Source organism: Chelonia mydas, chromosome 3 (assembly GCF_015237465.2).
Source record: "Chelonia mydas isolate rCheMyd1 chromosome 3, rCheMyd1.pri.v2, whole genome shotgun sequence".
NCBI lineage: Eukaryota > Metazoa > Chordata > Testudines > Cheloniidae > Chelonia > Chelonia mydas.
The window spans coordinates 149906838-149932476 of NC_057851.1; the positions used below are offsets into that span (position 1 = coordinate 149906838).

Below are 25639 nucleotides of genomic sequence, written 5' to 3' on the forward strand. Positions count from 1 at the left end.
GGTGCACTCCGCTTGATACCGGCTGCCAACTAGACATGGAGCCATTGATCACTACCCGTTGAGCCCGACAATCTAGCCAGCTTTCTATCCACCTTATAGTCCATTCATCCAGCCCATACTTCTTTAACTTGCTGGCAAGAATACTGTGGGAGACCGTGTCAAAAGCTTTGCTAAAATCAAGGAACAACACGTCCATTGCTTTCCCTTCATCCACAGAGCCAGTTATCTCGTCATAGAAGGCAATTAGATTAGTCAAGCATGACTTGCCCTTGGTGAATCCATGCTGACTGTTCCTGATCACTTTCCTCTAAGTGCTTCAGAATTGATTCCTTGAGGACCTGCTCCTTGATTTTTCCAGGGACTGAGGTGAGGCTGACTGGCCTGTAGTTCCCAGGATCCTCCTCCTTCCCTTTTTTAAAGATGGGCACTACATTAGCCTTTTTCCAGTCGTCCGGGACTTCCCCCTATCGCCATGAGTTTTCAAAGATAATGGCCAATGGCTCTGCAATCACATCCGCCAACTCCTTTAGCACTCTTGGATGCAACGCATCCGGCCCCATGGACTTGTGCACGTCCAGCTTTTCTAAATAGTCCTGAACCACTTCTTTCTCCACAGAGGGCTGGTCACCTCCTCCCCATGCTGTGCTGCCCAGTGTAGCAGTCTGGGAGCTGACCTTGTTCGTGAAGACAGAGGCAAAAAAAGCATTGAGTACATTAGCTTTTTCCACATCCTCTGTCACTAGGTTGCCTCCCCCATTTGTCCCTGTAACCTCAATAAGGATTCTTTAAAATAGTAACTGGTGTTTTTTTCCCCATAAAGGTACTTAATACCATAAACAAGTCACCTCTTGATCTTTTTGATAAGTTTAATAGACTTGAGCGCCTTAAGGCTCACTGTAAGGCCATTTTCCCAGTCTTCTAATAATTTTTTGTGGTGCTTCTCTGTACCCCATCCAGTTAAACATCTTTTTTTTTCTTTTTTTAAAGTGGATACCAGAACTGTACACAGTATTCCAGGATGTCTCCTCAGTGCCATGTGGAGGTGAAATCACCTCACTGTTTCTACTCAGTACTGATAATACATCCAATGATCACATTAGCCCTTGCCATAGCATCATACTGGGAGATCATGTGGTCTTGTGCCTGTCTTTTGTGTCCCCATAATCTTCTTCAGATTCACTGCCTTCCTGAATACGGTCCTCCATTCTGTAGGTATAACGTGAATTCCTTGTTCCTAGATATATGGCCTTGTAGTTGGCTCTGATAAATCTTAGTGTTTCTGTGTGTTCCTCACTGCTGATTCTGTCATCTTATAAGACTCTTGGAAGCTCATTTTTTGCCTGCCTAGAAAGTTAAACTAGACCCCTTTCTCCTTGCCAACCAACTTGGGATACATGTTCAGGTAATGACAAGGCAACACTGACTGTTACCCATGGCCTTAGCCAGAGGAATGTGACTTATGACCCTGTCCTGGTAGGGGCATCACCTCTTCAGAAAAAGTGTGGACCAAACCTTGAAAGTCCTGGCTGATTTCAAGATGTTGCTTCCTCGAGACTAGCCCCGAAAGCCTGACAGCACCTTACCAAAGTCTGCTGGGAATGGAGTGTCCTCTTGAAGGTCCCCTGAAGGATTTCATTCAGGTTTCAATATTCCAGATGCCCCATATTAACTTTTAAGCTAATAGGATCCACAGATCTCAAAGGGCTGCTGAGCCAGTACCCATCTTGCTCTAGAGGCTCCTTTGTTAGAAAAATGAGAGGAAAGTGCTTCAGTCTGCAGTGGGTCCTGTCCATAATAGCTGTATATTAATTTTCTCCACTTCATCTGGCTCAGTCCCTTCTTATCTTCACATTCTCCTGTCGATCTCCCAATAAAAAGCCACCAGAAGCATACTTTCTCTGATTGCCGTTAAGGCCATGTGCATAGCTTTTCAACAAAAAACAAGAAGAGAATTTCTGTACTTATGGCCTAAAAGGTTCTCAAAAGTTCATTTCCAGATCATCCTAGCTAGATGGATAAAGGCCCACTCAACCTTACAGTAGCCATTGGGAATTATCTGCATGCACTCCAGCTGCATTCAGTGTTCGCTATAGCTGTGCTGGATGGTGGGGGCATTAGTTGGAACAGCTTGGTAGAGGGATGATTATGATACGAGATCTGGATTCTTCCCCCCCCCCCCCGCCTGTATGTGAAAAAGATCAAATGAAAGATGCATGTGTACCTTGAGGGATCCAGTATGCATAATTTCAGTGCTAAGTTGTGTAGGTTGTCTGTAGCAGTGCACAGGGGTCATCTCGTGATGCTGATTGTTAGCAATGAGGTGGGATATGAGAGCATCTGTGTGGGTAATGGTGAAGGATTTATAAAATGTAATGAGTGGTTTGTTTCTAGTGTGTGGGTTCAGTGTTTGGGTGTAGAACAGGTATACGTAGTTCCTGTTCAGTACCGCTTGCCTGAAAACAAGTTTTTTGCCTTAGCAAAGAGAAGATGTTACTCTCTTACAGATGTCAGTGCTTATCGCACACGGAATAGGCATATATCTTCCAAGGTAGAGTGTGAGTATGTGTTCCTTTATCAAACACAGGTGTTCAGCTTCTGTCAACCCAAAGTGGAATCTGCTAAAGACTTGCATAACTTTCAATTAAAGCCCTTTTTCCTTTTTTAGCTCATGAAGCATCCATTGCTTTAGTAGTAGAGTGGCTGAGTCTTGCTAGGGTAAGACAACTCAACAGCTTTATATGCTGAAATACTGGGCTCTCTCTCCCGATTTGGGGAGCCCTTGCACACTGCTACTTGGCATTGGTCCAGGTTGTTAAATGAGTAGAAGCAGATTTCACTACCTATAATACAGATTTTTTTCAGTGAAATCTTCAGGTTCTCCCAGCATTTTATTTGGATCCTGAGAATTACTAGCTTTTTAAAAAGCTGCTCTCTGGGATCGTCTAATTTTTCATAAGTGTGTATGCCAACAGTGAATCCAAATGAAAGAGTAGAAGCAAGCCTGTAGAGCAGGGGTGGACAAACTTTTTGGCCTGAGGGCCACATCGGGGTTGCAAAACTATATGGAGGGCCAGGTAGGGAAGGCTGTGCCTTCCTAAACAGCCTGGTCCCCACCCCCTGACTGTCCCTCAGAACCCCTGACCCATCCAACCCCCACTGCTCCTTGTCCCCCTGACCGCCACCTTCCAGGGACTCCACCCCCTATCCAACTCCCCTGTCCCCTGACTGCCCTGACCCCTATCCATACCCCTCGCCCCCTGACAGGCCCCCCAGGACTCCACCCTCTATCCAGCCCCCCTATTCCCCGTCCCCTGACTATTGGGGTCCCCTGCCCCTTATCCAACCCCCGCCCCCATACCATGCTGCTCAGAGTGGCAGGAGCTTGCAGGTGCGCGGTCCGTCCGGAGCCAGCCACGCCACCCAGAGTGCTGGCGGTGCAGTGAGCTGAGGCTGTGAGGGAGGGGGGGAACAGCAGGGGAGGGGCCAGGGGCTAGCCTCCCCAGCCAGGAGCTCAAGGGCCAGGCAGGGCTGTCCCACAGGCCAGATGTGGCCCATGGGCTGTACTTTGCCCACCTCTGCTGTAGAGGGAGTGCATCTGGGCAGAGTGAAAATTTGGAAGCTGGTCACTTATGACTCTGCCTAGCAAGTTTGAACAACAGAAGGAAAACCATTGGTTCAGATTGTTGAATGCATTGTCAAAGAACCTTGATTTACAGGTATGGAATCTCTTCCAAATAGTTTAGGTATGATACTTAAGCTTCTTAAAACAGCATATAATTGAAGGTTTTTGCTAATCCCTTTAGTGGAGATAGCTACTCCAGATGACAAGATTTACTCTCCGTAGAAATACTTTATAAATTGCATTGATACAGAAATGTCATAATTTCTCTGTGAACTAGAAATCATAAGATGTGCAGAAATATTTCCCAAATCATGACACAGATAGTAGTTAAACTCAGGTGATAGGCAGTAACCAGTGAGGTGGTGGTAGGGGTACGTGGCTTGTGCAGAGCCTGTTACTGTTGACCTTAGACAAAAAAAACCCAAAAACTTAAGAGCTTGAAGTTCTGCATGTATTGTACTTGGGAACAGGGGCCCATGAGAGAATTCTGGAAAACAAATATAAGGTGTAAAGATGCTTCGCTTATAAACATAATTGCGGATTTAAAAACACATCTATTTTCTCTTTTAAAAAGTAAGAAGACCCAAAATTCTGTGTACTGTTTAAAGGGTATTCTAAGAAACTTGACTAATCCAATAACTTTAAAAACAAGTGCCCCTTTAAGACTTGTAACGCTTCCAGATAGAAGCAAAAGTATTACACTATTAAAGCTGATTTGCAGATATGAAAAGCTTAGCAAAATGTCCTGAATACTTCAAAATAACAAGCAGCTCAGGGTGGCACTTAGCACATTTGAATGGTAAACCTTGCCCTCTCTTCTCCTCCCCATCCCCTCCAAACTGCTTTTCAGGTCCCTGAAGTTATGGATTGTCAGCACCTACTCATGATGTTTGAGTCTGTGTGTACTGTACTGGTAATAACACAAACCTGCTGGAGCTCGGAGCCAGCTTATAGGAGTACGGTATGTGCCTTTTTTACTATATTGCGTATTTTTGCATAGTTTATTTTTAAAACATTGCCCTCTGGGATATACAATAAAAACTTTGCAAAACCGCATGACATAGTAAACAAAAGGCACCTCACACTTCTCCAATTAGGCAGCATGCTGAAATCCTGATTTCACACCCTTGTTCCTTTTCCGCTTAGACTTCTGCAGTCCTCTTCTCTTTGCCCCGCCCACATCTGATTATATAAACCAAATCTCCTCTGCTACAGTCTCTCCAATATGTTGCTGCTGAAATTATCTTCTGTCACTGACTCAGATGTTCCCCTCTTTGAATCCCTTCACTGGCTTTTTGACTGCACATGAAATTCAAGTGTCTCATCCTTGCCTTTAGGGTCTTCCATAGCTCTGTACTCACTTCTTCATTTTACCCTGTCAAATTTAGCCTACCTCTTAACCATCCCCAGTTTCCTCCTTTCACTCTTTTCTTTGGGTCCTCTTCCATGCTGCTCCTTGCTTCACTCTTCTCCCCATGAGTGAAAGGGCTTTGCTGCTTCAGAGTCTTCCTTAAAGCCACTCTTTCAGGAGGCCTTCCAGTGATAACCGCTGTTCACCTTCTGCACTGCTAATTTCATATGGTCACCATGTCTATTGCCAGAATAGTTTGTCTGCCTGAATTAGATTTTCATCTCTTGTGGGAGGAAGCAAGATCTTCATGTGCAACACAAAGCATAGAAGTGGTGTTTCAATGGTGGGGAATTTTGTGATTGGTGTGATACTGCTTAGCATAGCGTTGGGGCTTCCTGTGAGGGGAAGCATCAATATGGAAATGGTAAAAGATGACTTGAGAATACCTGCGGAGAGCCATGGGTTAAATTCCTAATTTGCAGAGTACCCCTTTTGCCCTCTTTATCGTATGATTCTATATGGGATGCACTTTTTCCTTGAGTAAAAATCTGAGACAGCCAGCAGGGCTTTCTCAGTGCTCTTCTTACTGTTTCTAATGTTCTTCCCTTTTTGATTCACCAGTGCTTGGATTTGATGAGGACAATCAGGCCCCTTAAGTTCCATGTTTTGATCTTGCTTTGGCTTAGACTAAACATGCACCTGTATAATCCTTTTAGTGCATTTAAATTTATAAAAACACTTGTCTGTATCTTGTTACCAGCAAATGGCTGCATCAGAGGACCAGGCTTGTAACTGTTGCCATGTCACAAGTTGCAGTCTGGAAACTACACTGTTGGATAAAGATGGTAAACTCTTAATGCACAAGGTATTGAGGTTTACAAGTTATCATTGTAGTGGGGCAGTTTGACAGTAGCTTTTCTAATTTGTATTAAATCCAGATAGTCTATGGATCTTAACCCTTGACCACTCTGTTCCTCAGAATAGGAGGAGGTGGGATAAGAGGCAATCTCAGCTTCTTGCAGAAATGATCTTTATTTGCAGATGTTCAAATTGTATTTCAGCATTTAAAAAAATCCTTATGCTGCTATACGCTGCTATCTTGCACAATCTTCAACCCTGCATCCACTGGACTTACAACACTCTGCTGATCCAGGTAGCACACTTCGTTTTAAAGGCAATTTGTATTTGTTGGTGGTGGTTTGGGTAGCTTTGGATGCTTTGAATACCTTTTTTTCCTAGGAGTCCACATTGACTAACCTCTGCACGTGACCCTGCCTTGTACCATATCGCACAATGATTTTGCTGGATAAGATTTACGAGACAAATCCAGAAGAGATTTTAAATTGATGTAACTTGCATGTCAGTAGGTCAAAAGAGGATTGTGGAAGGATAAGTAACTGACAGGAGGGTGTCAATTAAAGCTGACTTGGGCCTACTTTTACATGACTACTTCCTTCTTGATGTGTAGGTAACAGAAATTTAAACTTGTTTGGACCCAATTCGAAGGTGTAATTTGCACCAATTTACATATACCTCTTTCTTTATATTAAGCCAAAGAACCAGTTTTTCTTAAATAACAAAAGATAAAACTGTCTTATTAAATGCTTGGAATATTGAACAAAAATCAGTCTTAAAATAGATTGAAAATTAGTATTCATAATAGTAGGCTCTTACTGACGTAAAGGGGTGTTCTTGAATAATACAGCTGCCACCATCTGTCAACTCTGAAATTTAAAGTGAAATCAAAATTTAAGTGACTTTTATAGTGAAAGATTCTTCCTGACATGTGAACTCTTTAGAACATTGGACTGAGCAAAATAGACTTTCTTTTAATGTTAAGCCTATGTAAGGGAAAGGAGTTTTATCGTGTTACAGCTCCTAGGTTCTGTTCTCAGTTTTGTGACTGATTTATGTGGTTTTGGACAAATCACTTAACTTCCGTAGATGAAACAATCCTTTGAGGGCTTTTCAAGGCCCTTTCATCCATCTTAAGCCTTGCTGTGGGGCTGTGTTAAAGTAAAGCAGCCTTGTAGGTACTCTTCTAAATCCCTGCATGTCAAGGAGAATGCTTCCATGTCTGCACTGCTTAGGCTAGTGTGGAGAGGGACAGTGGGAATCACAAACTGTGGCTGTAGTGACACTAAGGGCTTGTACACACTACCACTTATGTCTGTATAAGTTGTGTTACTCAGGTGTGTGAATAAGAAACCCCCTGAGTGGTGTAAGTAGGGTGGATTGATTTAAATCAAATTGAGTTAAATCACTATTCAGGAAGACTTGATTTAATCATGGATTTCTACATAAAAGTGCATTCTTGGTGGTGGTTATAACCTCAATACATACTCTTCACAACTCAGAGATAGATGTAGGTTTCATTTTTAGAAGGTACACTATACATGTTTTAAGTGATTTATTTTGAAAACTTTTCAGATTGGTTTTACAGCTATATCAGAAAACAAATGATTTGGTTATTTCATTTACCAAAGGTGATTGAAACAGATATTTATGAAGTCATTGGGAGGTGAACTATTTCCAATTCAACAGGTTAATCATTAATATTTGGAGGATTTTCTTGCCAGGCTGTATTAGGGAGGAGAATATCACCAGACATTTAAATTGTTTTATTTAACTAAAACAACAACGTTATGTATTGTGGATTTTTTTCTTCAACAGCAAACACATAATATTTTAACAAAACAAGCATATGAATTTTTGAATTTAGTTAAACATTCAAATTTTTTAAAATCATGTTTGTTTTTGTTAAAAGTGTTAACGAAAATGATTTAATTTTTGGGTTAAAAAAACGAAAAAAAAAAAACTGACTGTGTCAACCAGGTCAACATGAGAAACTTAAAATATTGACTTCTGCAGCTAACTCAGTCGTCTTCACCTTCATTTTCCTGTTCGTTCATAATCTGGAAAAGAAAAACAAGCTTTCCTGCTTTTTCAGGTCCCAAACGATTTCTCAATTTGGAATGAATTAGTCCAAAGGAAGAAAATATTCTTTCTACACTGGCAGAAGAAGCTACTGCTGTTCAAAGTGAGATAATCTCTTCAGCGGTGTCTGAATCCAAGTGCTTAAGTGATTTCTACCAGTTCACTGGTGTGACTTTCTTTAAAACATCATCAGCAAACATATATTTCTTGAATGGGTCTGTCATAAATATAAAGGGAAGGGTAAACCCCTTTAAAATCCCTCCTGGCCAGAGGAAATCTCCTCTCACCTGTAAAGGGTTAAGAAGCTAAAGGTAATCTCGCTGGCACCTGACCAAAATGACCAATGAGGAGACAAGATACTTTCAAAAGCTGGGAGGAGTGAGAGAAACAAAGTGTATGTGTGTCTGTCTATATTCTGTCTTTGCCGAGGATAGACCAGGAATGAAGCCTTAGAACTTTTAGTAAGTAATCTAGCTAGGTACGTGTTAGATTATGATTTCTTTAAATGGCTGAGAAAAGAATTGTGCTGAATAGAATAACTATTTCTGTCTGTGTATCTTTTTTGTAACTTAAGGTTTTTTTTTGCCTAGAGGGATTCTCTGTTTTGAATCTAATTACCCTGTAAGGTATCTACCATCCTGACTTTACAGGGGGGATCTTTTTTTTTTATTTCTATTTACTTCTATTTCTATTAAAAGTCTTTTTGTAGGAAAACTGAATGCTTTTTCATTGTTCTCAGATCCAAGGGTTTGGGTCTGTGGTCATCTATACAAATTGGTGAGGCTTTTTATCCAACATTTCCCTGGAAAGGGGGGGTGCAAGTGTTGGGAGGATTGTTCATCGTTCTTAAGATCCAAGGGTCTGGGTCTGTAGTCACCTAGGCAAATTGGTGAGGCTTTTTACCAAACCTTGTCCAGGAAGTGGGGTGCAAGGTTGTGGGAAGTATTTTGGGGGAAAAGACGTGTCCAAACAGCTCTTCCCCAGTAACCAGTATTTGTTTGGTGGTGGTAGCGGCCAATCCAAGGACAAAGGGTGGAATATTTTGTACCTTGGGGAAGTTTTGACCTAAGCTGGTAAAGATAAGCTTAGGAGGTTTTTCTTTCATGCAGGTCCCCACATCTGTACCCTAGAGTTCAGAGTGGGGGAGGAACCTTGACAGGGTCTTATTCCCAAACTGGGTCTCTTTTATGACCTACTGCCATTATAGGTTTTCCCTTCTAGTGAGAATGGTATGGTAGATCTCAAATCAATGAAGGCTACACTCAAAGACCTCAAGACTTCTGGAATATGCTGCTCAGACAGTTTCACTTTTGTTTCTACTGCCTGTGCCTCCCTTCTCAAATTTATCTCCAGACTTCTCCTTGTTCAGATCTATTCTGCCCCCAACAATCTTCTATTCACTGAAATTTTTGAAACTTTGGGCTTTTAGAGAGGTAAGGGATTGACTCTCTGTACACAAATTTGCAGAGGGACAATAGGTTGAGGCCTGTTATTTCTCACATCTTTATTTATTTTATTTATAAACAACATGCTTGTTAACAGCAAAAATATCTCTGGAGACACAAATCCACAGTTTGAGAACTGCAAAACTAAGCATCTCTGATGGGATCTTCTAGACTGAGCACTGAGTCCCAGGGGTAGATAGAAAGATTATCCTAAATAATCTATACAGAAGCCTGTGGAACCCCATAAGATTGGGTCCCTAATCCATGAACTATTGGAATTCATTTACAAAACTTTTCTTAAACATTACATGAATATATTGTCTCATACTATAGAATTAGAATTTATAATCCCTATTCCATGATGAGATACATTATAGCTCAAAGATATCTTAATTAAAACCATCTTTAGATAGGTTTTTTCCTCAAACATTTTATCAAAAAAATCAGATTTAAATTTAAAAAAAAAATACAACTTAAAAAAAAATAATTGATTTTTATCCACTCTGCTTGTAAGTTACACTGATCTAAGCACTAGTACGGACAGTTATTGCCTCTCAGAAGTGGTTTTATTATGGGAGAGCTCTCGCCTGTTGGCGTAGAGCATCTTCACCAGACGCACTACAGCAATGGTGCTGTAGTGTTTCTAGTGGAGACTAGCCTTCATATTCTGCACAAGTGGTGTGCTGCAGCTTTGCATCCTGACTATAGCATGGAGTATGCTGTTTAAGATAGTTTTCCCAATGAACTTTGCTTCACCTGTATAAAACCCAGTTACTTGTGCCTTATGCAGATGAAATAAAGTTCACCTGCCGAAGTTTACCTGTTTGTGTAATGGGTATGAGACTGACTTATTTTGCAGTTCAAAGTTCCTTGAATGAGAAGGTGGCATACAAATAAGTACTACAGCATAATCTCAGAGTTACAAACGTCTGAGTTACAAACTGACTAGTCAGCCACACACCTCATTTGAACCACAAGTATGCAATCAGGCAGCAGAGACGGAAAAAAGAAAATACTGCGTAGTACAGTACTGTGTTAAACGTAAACTATTAAAATAAAGAGTTTAAAAAAAGATTAGACACGGTAAGGAAATGTTTCTGTGCTTATTTCATTTAAATTAAGATGGCTTAAAAGCAGCATTTTTCTTCTGCATAAAAAAGCTTCAAACCTCTATGTCAATGTTCAGTTCTAAACTTTTAGAAGAACAACTAACGGTTTGTTCAGACTTACAGACATTTCAGAGTTACGAACAACCTCCGTTCCTGGGGTGTTTGTAACTCTGAGGTTCTACTGTAGTCAGCCCATTAAGTGCTGTTACAGTCCTAATGCACAGACCAGTTGTATTTTAAGTGGTGTCTAGAAACCTGCTGATTTTTTCACTTTATATTACAGTGAAAATGATGCATGCTCTATCACCTTGAGCCTCCAGTTATGCATTTCCTGGTACCCTTTTAAAAGTAAAAATACAGGAAGCTTAGTTTATTTATTTTTTATATATTTACAGGACTGTCACCAGATCTCCAGTCAATGGAGCAGATTCGGAGAATTATGAGACCCACAGATGTTCCTGACACAGGTAAGCCATACACAATTTATTGTATCTTTATATGTATCTTGCTGTGATGCCAAAGCAAACTTACCAGTGGCATTAGAATATCAGAAACAATTTCTATTTATGCAGTTCAGAGTCCTGAAACAGTCTAATTGTGCTTTAATTGTAATCTTCAGTACCCTATTCCTGTTCCTACCTAAGATCCCAAGCCTTTCCAGGTGCATACTGTGAATTGTGCTTTTTGTTAACTGAGTACTTGTTTTGACAGAGCACCTGGGTGTTTGTTTTGCACCCTTTGGCTGCTGCTTGGCAGAATTACGAAGTTTGTATTCCTTGTTTAAGAGACTGGACTGTAGTGAATTATCCCAAATAAATAAAACAAGGCTTTCTAGAAAATCAATAGAATATGAAAGTGAAATGAGAAAAACTAAACTGAAAATACAGGTTCTCTCTCCCTAGCCTTGGTTAAATAGGGCCCAAACATTTACAGTTATTCAAAATCTATTGAAAATAACCCAGATTTCTAGAGTTCTCTTGGTTTCTCAGGCCTCTGCTTCTCATCATAGCATCAGAGTTTAAATTAATCTCGGGTTAGTAGTTATCTCCATGCTGCGCAGGCTTGTCAGTTTTTTATAACCTCTACTGCTACTTTTCTGCTGCCAGATGTTGAGCTTGTTTGTATTAATATTGTAGCCCCAAAGTTCACTTTTCCACTATCCTGTTAACATTGCATAAATACATTTTATGGGGGGAGCAAATTGATCTGTCCCTTTTACCACTACAATAGCCACTTCTGTATCATTTTTATTGAAAACTACCCCCTTCCCCAGAACTGTAAGACGGAATTACTATTTTGTTCCCTAGTATCAAAGAAGATTCTTAACCCTGCATAGGTGGTGTCTAGTAATGTATGATTTTGCTTTGAGTAGTTGGTTTGAAGTCAATTTGCATGTTAAAGGAGGTCTTACGAGAGGGTTATCTTTCTTTTTCTATCAGTACACCATCTCCTTTAAGTCCAAGATTTTATTATAAAGCTCCTTTTTCACAGCTGACTTTTTCAAATGTCAGTCTGTATTAATTTTATTGTGTCGATTTAGGAGTGGGTAGTGTCCTGTCCATCACCATAAGCAAAATGCATTAGGGTGCAAGTTAATACCTATGTAATTTGCATCCAGATGCAGCATGAGGCAAGTAGTGAGGAACTTTCACAACACAAGTGTAAATTACAACACTAATTCATACCTAAAATGTCTCCTTACATTGTATTCTTTAACTGGATTTTTAAAAAAACATGAAAAAGGAAGAAATTTAAACTTCAGTACTTGGCTTCCATCAGAAAGAGGCTTAAAAAAGGAGGGCTTTTTAACCAACGTGTCTGGCGTCATTGCTAGAGCCAATCCATCTTAAGGCTGCCTGCAGAATTATTTGATTCTAGTTCACAAGGACACTTTCTTCTGAAAATCTTGTACCTGCTCTTGTTGCAAACGACCCCCAAAACTACTGTAAGTGGAAGATTAAAGAAACACTTTTTTCTTTTCAGTTTACTTGGTGCATTTGACAGCACTTGTTCAGTTTCACTGTTCTATTGCTGGGGCTACCCTTGCCAAGCTATAAGACAGTGTTGACCAGCAACAGTAAAATCAAAGTTGAAACTGAGGAGGTTGAAGAAAAAATATGTGAGTAGAGAGCGAGAAAAAGGAGGGTTGGTCTTCTAATTATCAACAGGGAAAATCCACTTAAATTTCCCCCTTGCCTCAAAAAAAAAAAAAAAAAAATTATTTCAAGATATCTCTGAAAAGTGTGGTAGATTCCTAAGAACTTCTTTAAATCATGACCGGCTGTTTCTTCAATCTAGTTCAGTCACAAATTATTGGGCTTGATGCAGGAATCATTGGGAAAGACTCTGTAGTCTGTTGGTAGGAGGTTAGACTAGATCATTATAGTCCCTTCTAGCATTAAATTTTATCTTCACAAAAGCCTATGAAATTGAATTTTAACATAAAGTTGCACACCTTTAAGTTGGCAATATTGTGGGGCTCTGGCTGTTAAGTCTTTTTTCCCTGCGGCCTACCTCTATACTCCTGTCTTCAGTAACTTCAAATAGTATTTTCGCCTTCATACACTTGATGTGCTAAAACTGAAGTGGCTGGTGTAGTCTCACTATGAATTGAGTGTTTGGTAATCAGAATGGTCATCGGAAAATTACCACTGTGCTTTCCTATTCCAATGTCTTCAGAATTATGCGTGTTAATTTTATTAATGAGTATACTAAGATTCAGTCTATATGCTGTTTTCCTGGTGTTGGGAGATCATGTTAACATACCATTAAACATACAGTGCGGTAATATGATTTAGTCTTAATTGTATAGATGAAACCAAAATACGTTGTGGAGTTGTTGTTATAGCACTGTAAATGTCATGGGCCATATTCATCTAACATATTCATGACACTTGTGTGGAGTCATAAAGGAAAGGTCATATGGTCCCCTTCATCAGGGGACAAGTGCAGCCCAAAAAGTGAGAGCTCCAGAGTACTTTCTGTCAGCATGTTCCTATAGAAATCTTGGTAGAGAGAACCATCAGGGAGGGCAGTGATGCCACCTTCTGCCCCCTCTCAAGGTATGTCCAAACCTAGAATTGAGTGTCTCAATCTCTTGCAGGTTCTTTAATATTTTAAAATAGAGTACTAACCAAAAAGCAAGCTTTCCTGGTAGATACAAATTGCTGAATGCAGGCAGTACATTTTTAGTATTTCAGGTGGACTAGATGTTTCCATGCAGTCTCTAGCTGTACCTTGTGTTTTGGATGACCTGTCAAAATAGACAAGTAAACTTTAATGTCTGTACTTTATTTGGTGGGGATGGGACAAGTTAGGACAGAGCACAGTGACTGTGAAAAGAAATTGAAGACACCTTCATGGAAGATTATTAAACTCTTTCAAACTCCTCCTCCCTTTTTCTGGTTAGTTTGTACTGTAAAACAGTTTTGATGTATTTTCTTCATACAGCTGTTATCTAAGGGTACATCTACACTGGAATAAAAGACCCAGGGCATGGCTGCCTTGGCCTGGGTCAGCTGGCTTGGGCTTGGGCTGCAGGGCTAAAAATTGTTTTGTAGATGTTCGGGCTTGGTCTGGAACCTGGCTCTGGAACCCTCCCCCCTCACCGAGTCCCAGAGCTTGGGCTCCAGCCTGAGTCTGAAAATCTATACAGCAATTTTACAGCCCTGTGATCCCAAGTCAGGCCAGCCAGAGGTGTTTAAATTTCTGTGTAGATGTACCCTAAAAGCTCTAGTTAAAATGACAAATGTTGTTAGACTTTCAGATTTGTCTATTTAGTTACATTTCTAAGCAGGCAAGAATTGTTAAAACAAAGCCACTGTTTAGAAGTACAGAATGAAAAGTGAATGGCTTACGCACAGAGTATGTCTACACAAGAGCCGGAAGGTATAAATTACAGCTTGAGGAGACATCTGATTGAGCTAGTGCTCTAAAAAAATAGAAGTGTGTCTGTGGTAGCATGAGTGATGGGAGAGGCTAATCACCCTGCATATAGTCCTATCTGAGACCTGTATGGCTCCTCAAATAGGAATTTACACTTTCCAGCTCTAGTGTAGACAACCTCAGATTTCAAAATGGTGAATGGGTTCTATGAAAAGTAGTACACCACAAAACTAGTGTTTGGGCGGGGGGGGTTAAACAAATTGACTGAATCAGTATACCAGAATTTTGCCTCATAACATTTTATGGCAAAGTTGCATACCTGAAAAGGGTTTTGTCTGGGAAGAAATGAAGTAACTTTATTTTGGCAGAGTGAATAACTGTTATGGGCACCAAACTGGAGTGTTGAATACAGAACAAAAGGAAGAAGTGTGAACTGTTTTCTTTATAAATACAATGTTTTTTGGTATTTGATTAGTAGATTTATGAAGTAACATCCACACAAATAAGCTCATATGGCAAATTTTCAGCTTTAAAGTGTACAGTAGCATCACTTGCTTCAATCTAGATAAGACACTGAGCAGTAACTGATCATTTTAATACTGTCAGTAGCTAGATTTATTTTACTTAAGTGTGTTTTTCTATAACAGAAGACTAGTGCATTTTCATATTTGTAATTGAGTACCTACCTAGAATACCTGATTCACTTAATCCTACTATGTAGTTTTACTGTAACTACACTTGAAGCCTGACTATAAATGGAGGAGGTTTTTAAGAAGTTAAACATGTAAATTGAAGTTATACATCTAGAGTCAAATGTCATGTCTCTTGTGGAACTCTCTGAAAAACTAATTGGGGCCTGGATGTAACCCATTTGACTGCAGCAATTTGTAACTAGGAGTACTAAAGTGGTGGTCTTGACTAGATACTATACAGCCTAATTAGATGCATTTCTTGGTTTTTAGAGGTTTTGAGTCAATGATTCACAAAGATGAAATCCTTTTGACACTTCATATCAAAGAATGTACTTGCCAGCATGACTGCTGTACTACAGTATTGTGGAGAGCCATCTGAGACTCTAGTTCAGAGACTGAACATTGATCTGTGGACCCCGATCAGAGTTGGTTGCTGCTCTGCAATATGGATGTATAGCAGTACTCAAAAACTGCTCAGATAATCACAGTAAATGTGCTAGATCTTACTATGTAGTTCATCTAAATGTTTTTCAACCACGTTCCACCCAAAAACCTCCATAAGCTTCTTACTACAGCTTACCAAATCCCACAGGCCTTTAGCTGCAAAAGGTCACGGTCTGGCCCCAGTTCCACAATCTTCCTGGTTTGGGTGATAGCATTTGTGGATCTGTTGCGGCAAGGTTGGTTGGCTGATTTATTTATTTATTTAAATAAACTCAAATCAGCGATTTAGATCACCAAGCAGAAACCCTTGATGCAGTCTCATTGATATAACCATTAAAACATGTTTGTTTACAACTAAATAGAGCCTTTATTCTAGATTTGGTTACATCTTTTTGATGTGTAGGAGGGTACACTACAAATACATTTATTTAAGCGATTATAGCATAGTGTTTTCAGATTCTTAATTGTACATTTTCAGTATGTTAGAAAATGATATATTTCTTTACTATATATAGCTTTTGCTCATGATTTGTGTCAAGCTGCTGTTTGTTTAAACACACAATAGCATACGTTAGCGTCTCTTATCAAAACATGTTTCACATCTACAACTAAATGATTTATTAAACAGATTAACTGTAGTCAGTGAATCAAGCTGATTATTTCAGCTCAAACTGGATAAATTTTTAAATATGCCTAAGTGAAACTGACTGGAACTTAAGTTCCCACTTGCCTATATCTCTCTTGAAAAAGAGTTTCCTAAGTTACTTAGGCTGACCTCCTTGTGCTGTAGTAATTAAGCTTGACCTCAAAAGTAAAATTTTTTTACCCTGAATTTGTCTTTATATAAAAAAGCAGCCTTTAACTCAAAGTTTTCGATTGCTGCATCTATGAGCCCCTAACTTTTTTAATGTAAATGTGGAGAGAGATCAGAATAAGTTTAGGCCTTAACATATTTTGTGTTAAATTCAGATTTCACTTTAAACAGGTTTATTTTTAAAAAGAGACTTACTACAATCCTTTTTTTCCCTCTCCCTCAAAATATCTTTTTTATCCACCCTGTTTTGAGGAGAGCTTTTCATCATATTTGCATAAGTAATCACTGACTATTGATCCCCACAATTATAGGGTTTTTTTTTTAAAAGGGAATATTAGGACACTTTCTAAGATTACTGTCTTTCAAAGGCTTGCTGTGTGACTTGCTGTGGTCGGATCCAGACAAAGATGTGCAAGGATGGGGCGAAAATGATCGTGGGGTCTCGTTCACTTTTGGTGCTGATGTGGTCAGTAAATTTCTCAACCGTCATGATCTGGATTTGATCTGTCGAGCTCATCAGGTACAAACTCTACTATCTTTGCTAATTTAAATCTCCACTTCTAGTCTTACTTTGAGGTATTAGGGATTGAAAGAATTATCTTCATTTATATTTAGAATATCACTTGTAGGTACCTTAATCTGCAGAATCCATTTCCCAATCTAGCATTTAGAGTTTGACCAGATGTAGTTGTCTTGGTACTTCTAGAAGCATCAAATACAGGGGTGTTCCTCAGAAACAATATCTAATTCCTGTCACCAATATTTTGTAAATACTTATTTCAGTTTCAACAACCATGAAGTCATGCCTACCCCGCACCCCCACATTATGTAATTGCTGTGACTCTCTTGTTCAGTGGGAGCATGTGAATATTTTACAGGAACAGTTTAGGTGCCTAGGCTTCAAGAATGGTGTAGACTAGTGGCTTAAAAACAGGACATGGAATCAGAGGCACTGAGCAATACAGCTTAAGCCAAAATTTAAGTGACACTGATTTGAGTGGTCTACGTTTTTCGGTCTCCAACTTAACACATACATTTTCAGAGGTACTGAGCCCCTTTAAATTGTGGAAATATAAACAAGTGTAATGTGTTGAAATCGGCGTTCCAGAGTTGCAAAAAGAAAAGGAGTACTTGTGGCACCTTAGAGACTAACCAATTTATTTGAGCATAAGCTTTCGTGAGCTACAGCTCACTTCATCGGATGCATCCAGTGAAGTGAGCTGTAGCTCACGAAAGCTTATGCTCAAATAAATTGGTTAGTCTCTAAGGTGCCACAAGTACTCCTTTTCTTTTTGCGAATACAGACTAACACTGCTGTTACTCTGAAACCATTCCAGAGTTGCTAACTTTATTCTGGTTCCAGTACATAGATAAATTTTCCCATGGAAGAATCTATTTGTGGGATTTGTTAAAGATTCTGAAACTGCCTAATGTAATGCTTAAGTACGCAGATGACTTTAATGTTATATTCCTTTTGAATAGAAACATTTCATTAAGCTTCGTAGACTAAGAATTAACCTCTCGAGAGTGGTTCCCATCTTGGAGTTTAGGTTTCATTACTTGTACTGGTTTTTTTAATTAACTTTTTCTACTTCTGGAAAATAAAAGGATGCAAGTTTTTACTGCATGTCTTGCACTAACAAAATTTTGCACAGGCACTTTGATTGGACACTCATGGATGTGTCCCCACTGATGCAAGTCACAGATCTTTTCTCCTGCAGCAATAATTGTGACAGACAGTAGGTGTTTTAAGATCCGTACCTTCAGATGGCACTGCTGCCAATGTATCAGTTATTCAGGTAGTCTCTTAAAAAACCTGCAGTGTAGTTATAGCTTTGTTGATCCTAGGATGTTAGATGCAAGGTGGATAAGGTAATATCTTTTATTAGACTAACTTCTGTTGGTAAGAGAGAAGCTTTTGAGCCACACAGAGCTCTTTAGGTCTGGGAAAGATACTCCCAGCATAACAGCAAGATGCAAGGTGGAACAGATAGTTTAGTATAAGTAGCTAGCACATAATGGAAGGGACCATTCAAAGTAAAGTAGTCAGTTAACACATGCAGTCATAGGACAAAAAAGTGTTTTAGACTGTTGTAATGATCCATAAATCCAGTGACTCTGTTCAGCCCATGATTTTTAGTGTCTAGCAGAGTAATGAATTTAAGCTCCCAGGCTTGTCATCTGAAAATGTTGAGTAGTTTTCCAGTTAGTGATCAAACCATCAGACAAAGGGGTGCCTTTGTAGTCCTCAACCATGATTGTGTTAATGAGGCTCACTGACAACTTTCTGATACCACTTATTATAAAGAACTCAAAGACCCCACTCCACAATTTACCCAGAAACATAAGCATATCCTCAAATCCTTTCCCAAATAATTCCAAGAGAAATTACAAATTCACTCCCCATGAACCCATCCCAGGGACCTTCTACGTGCTTCCCAAGATACACAAACAAGGGAACCCAGGCAGAGCCATCAGTAAACATCCCATGGCTAGATATGAAGAAATATTGGGACCCATAGAAACTATCCTCAAAACATTCCCCACACAAAGGGCCACCTTCCTCCAGGACACAACAGACTTCCTCCACAGATGCTGCAATATTAAAAGCCTCCTTCAGAACACCATCCGCACCACCATGGATATCACTTCTCGATACACAGAATCTCTCACAATGATGGTATTGCTTCCTGCCTCAAATATTTACAAGACAATGGACGACCCTCAGATGCCCACCCCAAACACGTCACCAAACTCATCCATTTCATCCTCGCCCATAACGATTTTATGTTCAACAAACTTTGTCCAAACCATGGGAACAGCCAGGGGTCCTAGGATGGCTTCCCAATATGCCAATCTCTTTATGGGCCACCTTGAAGCAGAATTTTTGGACAAATGCACCACAAAACAAATGAGATACCTGAGATACATCAATGATATTTCCATCCTCTGGACAGACCGCTTAAAATCCCTCATAGTTCCACCACAACTTCAACAACCACCACCCGTCCATTAAACTCTATCTGGAACACTCCCACAGTAGCATCCACTTCAGCCCTACAGATAACCATATACAAGAAACCCACAGATCACTACAGCTACCTTCGTAGATCCAGTAACCATGCCAAACATACCAAGAAATCTGTTAAATACAGACAGACATTCAGATACCACAGTATATGCTCCAAGGGAAAAGTCTAGGATATACACCTTAACACATTTAAAACCGCCTTCACCAAAGACGGACACTCCACCAGAGAAGTAGATGGCATCATGGAACAGGCAACCCAAGTACTCTGAGAATAACCCCAAGTACTGCTTTGATACAGAAATAAACCCCCTTCTGACCACACTCCCCTAGTTATCACCTAGCTCGCCACGCCCATAGAGGGTCTCATCAGACTATAACGCATACTTGAAGGGGACCCCATCCTGAAAGAAATCTTTCAGGAACCCCCACTTCTCTTCAAACCATCCCCCAAGCTCTTCATCAAAAGCAAGCTCCACACGGACCAGGATACACTAACTCAAAGCTGCACCAGACCCTGCCAGAAGAGATGCAAAATCTTGCAGATATATCTCCACTGCTGCAGTGATCAACACTTCCCTCGCTCCCAACACATCTTTCATGATCCATGGATCCTACACATGCCTATCACAACGTATGGTATATCTCATCCAGTGCACTAAATGCCCCAATAACTCTGTGGGTGAAACCAGACTATCTCTGGGCTCTCGAATAAACTCTCATAGGAAAATAAGACAAATAATATCATATCACCTGTGGGTGAACACTTATCACAAAAAGAAAAGGAGTACTTGTGGCACCTTAGAGACTAACCAGTTTATTTGAGCATGAGCTTTCGTGAGCTACAGCTCACTTCATCGGATGCATAGTGGGGAGATTTTATATACACAGAGAACACAGAACAATGGGTGTTACCATCGCTATTGTTACAGTGTGTATGGTAACACCCATTGTTCCATGTTCTCTGTGTATATAAAATCTCCCCACTGTATTTTCCACTGAATGCATCCGATGAAGTGAGCTGTAGCTCACGAAAGCTCATGCTCAAATAAACTGGTTAGTCTCTAAGGTGCCACAAGTACTCCTTTTCTTTTTACGAATACAGACTAACACGGCTGTTACTCTGAAACTTATCACAAAGGAGTCACTCTATATCTGACCTATCAGTCCTCATCCTCAAAGGAAACCTACACAACATTTTCGAAATTCTGGTGTAGTAGCTTGAATTTATTTTTCTTCTATACACTAAAAACCCATGGACTGAATAGACCCTGGATTTATGGCTGCTTATAACAATCTGTAACCCACTAACCCCCTTTTTTTGTCCTATGACTGCAGAGGTGTTAACGGGTCACTCTACCTTGAATGGCTCTTTTAGAGTATGTGCTAACTACTTATGCTAAACTATCTGTTCCACCTTACATTTTGCTGTGATGCTGGGAGTACCTTTCCCAGACGTGAAGAAGAGCTCTGTGGTGTTCAAAAGTCTCAGTCTCTCTCTCTTCTCCCCCCCCCCCCCCCAACAGAAGTTGGTCCAATAAAAGATATTACCTCACCTACCATATCTCCTTAACAACATCCTTCTAGGCATTATTGTTGCAAAATAACTTTACAGTTTTATGTCTGGACTATTTTTATAGATTTTAGACGAACAATGATGTTAATAAGAGTACTTGTGGCACCTTAGAGACTAACAAATTTATTTGAGCATAAGCTTTTGTGAGCTACAGCTCACTTCATCGGATGCATTCAGTGGAAAATACAGTGGGGAGATTTTATATACATAGAGAACATGGAACAATGGGTGTTACCATACACACTGTAACAATAGCGATGGTAACACCCATTGTTCTGTGTTCTCTGTGTATATAAAATCTCCCCACTGTATTTTCCACTGAATGCATCCGATGAAGTGAGCTGTAGCTCACGAAAGCTTATGCTCAAATTTGTTAATCTCTAAGGTGCCCCAAACACTCCTTTTCTTTTTGCGGATACAGACTAACTCTGAAACCTGTCATTATGAAAGGTGTTAATGTAACCGTTACCCAGACAATGAGGATTAGCTGCCCAAGGAAGCTTTTATTTTAGACGTATATTACTTTGTCTTCCATTGCCCCATGGTATGTATGTGGTGGTGGTGGGATGCAGCATGGAGATCTGCCTTACCTGGGAACTGGTCATTCTTGCACTATAGTTTGAGCTGAATTACTGCTTTCTCTTTAGTAAAGAGAATCATCGATATCTCTGGCAGATGCTAATTCTTCTGAGTACAGTAGAATCATTTTCATGAAACCTCTCTTTAGAAAATGGGAATTGTAACATGTTACAGGAATTTGTATGAATGGCACCGGAGTATAGTAAGAGAATGATATGAGATGCAGTAGTAATGTGGTACCTTTTAAAAATATTAAACATTTGAATTATAAAACTACTTTTGTACTCAGTATAAGGTTTCCAAATATTTATCAATTGAAAGCATCGTCACCAAACTTCAAGTTTGAAAATCTTAATCAAATGTATCCACATGTTAGCGATAGTTGTTTTTAAGCTATTTGATTTCAGATATTAAATTTTTTTTCTGATTTGGCACCACAGCCCAGTGTTCCGTGTAGTCACCTCTCAATCATTAAACGTTGTTCCTTTCACTGCCTACTTTTCACCACCATAAGATAAGCAATTGGTGCCTGCCTAAGAACTCAAGTTTAGGTGGTAGAATGAATCTAATTCCTACAGGGTTTATCGTCTCAATAGATAGCTGTATTGACTTAAAAATTTTTTTCCCCCCTCCCGTTGACAGGTGGTTGAAGATGGATATGAATTCTTTGCGAAACGACAGTTGGTCACCCTATTTTCAGCTCCAAATTACTGTGGAGAGTTTGATAATGCTGGAGGCATGATGAGTGTTGATGAAACTTTGATGTGTTCCTTTCAGGTATACTATGCTGCTAGATTAAAGTTTAGTCAGTGTTCTTTTTTTAGTAGATAAGTTTATAGAAACTATAAATTGGCACTCAACGTGCACCACTAAGGGAAAATAAGCTGCAGAAGATAGTACTACACAGCAGGCTGGCATCAAACCAACTTTGCCACAGGGAGCTCTTTAAGAGGCCTGGAATTCCTGTAAATAAACATGCCATATTCCATAGCTGCCATATGCTAGATTCTTGTCTGCATTCTCAGTGCACATTTAGAACTGGATTTAATCTTCCTTCTGAGTCCAATTCTGGGCAGCAGAACAAATCTTTATTCAGAGATGATGGCATCCTGTACTGTGACTCCTCTCCTCAACTAGTGTTTTTTCTGCTTCAGACGAGTCACATACTAGCAGATCCTGTTTTTTACCCAGCTAGAACGGACACAATCAAAAGCAGTTGGAAATTAAGTCAGTCTAAAGAGAGTAATATGTGGAGACATGAGTGGGATAAGGAAATAAACAGGGTGGTGAGGGTTATATTATGTTTTTGCTCATCAAAAGTAACCAAACTACAGTCAAATTTGAATTGTCACATTGATTCATAATATATGAAACGTATCTCAATTGTCATGGACTTACTAAAAATGTTTCCTTGTTTTTTCAAAGATATTGAAACCATCTGAAAAGAAAGCCAAGTACCAGTATGGTGGATTGAATTCTGGACGTCCAGTCACTCCACCTCGTACAGCTAATCCACCGAAGAAGAGGTGAAGAAAGGAACAATGTCAAAACACCATCAGATCTATCAAGGACAAAACTCCATATTACAGTATATAATAAGTGTGCACTGTAAAACCATCCAGCCATTTGACACCCTTTATGATGTCACACGTTTAACTTAAAGAGACGGGTAAAGGATCTTTACTAATTTTTTCTAGTAGAAAGATGTGCGACACTGTATTGTAACAAGTATAGCTCCAAGTTCTAATATCCAACGTAGAGTAAAATCCAGATTTAAAAAATATCTATTGAATTACATATTCACTTATCACGGTTTTTAAAGTTGACCAACATCCCAGTTAAAACTTGATGTAATAGTTAAACCAGATGAGAGCATGATGTTCTGTTTGTGTAATGTGGTCTTATAGTTGCTTGATTGCTTTTACTTTGGTTATTTTGTAGCTAGAATGATGCAAGTATGGTATCTAGTCATGTTCCCTGGCTTTTTTTTTATTTTTAACTAAATACGGAAGGGGCTTTTTAGGACAGCCACTGATTTTTTTTTTTTCCCCCCCCCCCCATTCTTTCTAATCTTGCTATTTAAATGTGTGCCCCATTGTAACAAAAAGGTGATAGGATGGTTGTGAATAAAAAAGGCAAACTGTCTAAACTAGTGACCCAATAAAGCGCCCTGACTGCCCACCCTGACAGTCAGCATTGTTTGAGGGACAGAAAACTGTCTTGGTTTTTAACTTAAATTGCCACAGAATGGATTTGCGCACTACACTGTTTTAAATTATTGACATTACACTGTGCAGTGGCACTTCACTTAGGACTAAAACGGTATTGCCTATTAGTTGGTAACGTGATTATGTGGTACCTTGGCTTTAGGTCTTATTAGCACAAAACACCTTTGGCATGCTTAGCTTCCCAGTAACATACTATTTGCATCAAAATGCATCTTGCGTAGCTCCACAAAACATGAAGATCCTTATTTGATAAGCCTTGGAAAGCTGAAGTTTTTTTCATAAGAGGGTGTATTTAAATGGGTGTTAACCTACTGTTCACTGATCAACTGACTAGTGATGGTCGAACTGTCTAATATTGCCATGTGAATGTTCTACATGATTGTAAGGCTTATGTCACTAAAGAGTATATCCTGGATTTTCATGATCAAAGTTCATATATTGTATAGACTTTTGCTTTGTAGTGTACTATAGTAGCAATAATTTCTGTACATGATCAAGAGTTATGCAGTATTTCTTTTCTTGTTCTCTCCTTTCTTAAAAAGGTTCATATTGACAAATGGCAAGGTGTAGGGAAGTTATAAAGTTGTTAGTAGGGTAAAAATTGTAAGACACAGATTTGATGTTAGGATGTAACACTATTGCATATGATTATAAAAGTTTTTATTGAACATGGCAAATTTGCCAAGATTCTTTGGGGGGAAAGCTTCAGATTTATACCATTCTAAATGTGCAACAGTAGATGTAAAACTCTTGACTTTAATATTGTCTTTGAAAATGTTAAATTGAGGATTCTGGCAACTTACATTCTATGAACTGGCACAGTATATAATGCAAAATGATTTCTGACACAGTGGGAAAAGTTCTTTAAAATGGATTTAAGTCTTTTTTCTAATTCCATTTTGTTTTAAATGCATATTTTAAATGTAGTTTTTCATTTAGTAAAAGTTGTCTAATTGATTTTTGAAGTCTGTCTGGTTATTATAAAACTTTTCAGTTGCTACTTAGCAGTTTATTTTGTTAATACTTATCTTTCGGTCTTTGGGGCAGACTGGATCAGCTGCTATTTGGACAGTGGCTTAGTCTTTTCTGAGGCGAGCACTGATGTTCATTACTTGGTTCATAATGTTACAGTATTGTAACATCAGGACAGCCATACCATGCTTTTCTGAGTTGATCAGTGATGACTGTATCAGTTCAAGTTTGGAAAGGCTGAATTTCTGTCCAAGCATTGGTCTCGAAAATTTCCCCCCCCCCCCCCCCCCCCAAAAGGGGGGGGGGAATCACAGTATCAAGTAGTGAGATTAATACTTTCAGAATTTATGCAAAATTAGGAAATGCTTTAGGTATTTTAGAATACCCATGTCTAGAGTTGGATAGTATACATTATGTGCTCACTTGCATTGCAAATGTTTCCTCAAGGTGATCTTCAGAAGAGAATTCAAGTGTCTTCAGAGAGTGTCTGGCTTAGGAATTTTTAAAAATTCCTGTTTCCTTTTATAATAGAAATTGAGGTAATGTTTTTCCTGGAGAACTATCATCGTACACTGGCAATACCATACAAGTGAAATCTGACTGAGAGGAAGTGATTTTTAGACTGGGTAGGGGGATGGACTTAACATCTAACTAAAATGCCAGAATAGATTGTCTGTTAGACCTGAATATCCCTGCCCAGTCCAGGGCTGACAACTCCTCTTCCACATCTAGCTCAGTGGTTTGAGCATTGGCCTGCTAAACCAAGGGTTGTGAGTTCAATCCTTGAGGGGGCCATTTAGGATCTGGGGCAAAAATTGGGGATTGGTCCTGCTTTGAGCAGGGGGTTGGACTAGATGATCTCCTGAGGTCCCTTCCAACTCTGAGATTCTATGATTCTATGATCTAAAACATTCAGCAAAACAAGGAAAGACCAGTATTGACACTCTCGATGCTTTA

At 39.5% G+C, this 25639-nt stretch overlaps 1 protein-coding gene across 2 annotated transcripts in view; it reads left to right on the forward strand.

Moving 5' to 3' along the window:
• Positions 1-24667, forward strand: part of PPP1CB (protein phosphatase 1 catalytic subunit beta) — a 63061-nt gene extending 38394 nt beyond the window's left edge. For both annotated transcript variants that reach the window (XM_037895565.2, XM_037895566.2), the window contains 4 exons: positions 10860-10931; positions 16668-16819; positions 22125-22259; positions 22908-24667. In XM_037895565.2, the coding sequence (XP_037751493.1) occupies positions 10860-10931; positions 16668-16819; positions 22125-22259; positions 22908-23012 (464 nt within the window). In that variant the 3' untranslated portion in view covers positions 23013-24667. The remainder of the gene's footprint in view (positions 1-10859; positions 10932-16667; positions 16820-22124; positions 22260-22907) is intronic.
• Positions 24668-25639: the final 972 nt, after the last annotated feature.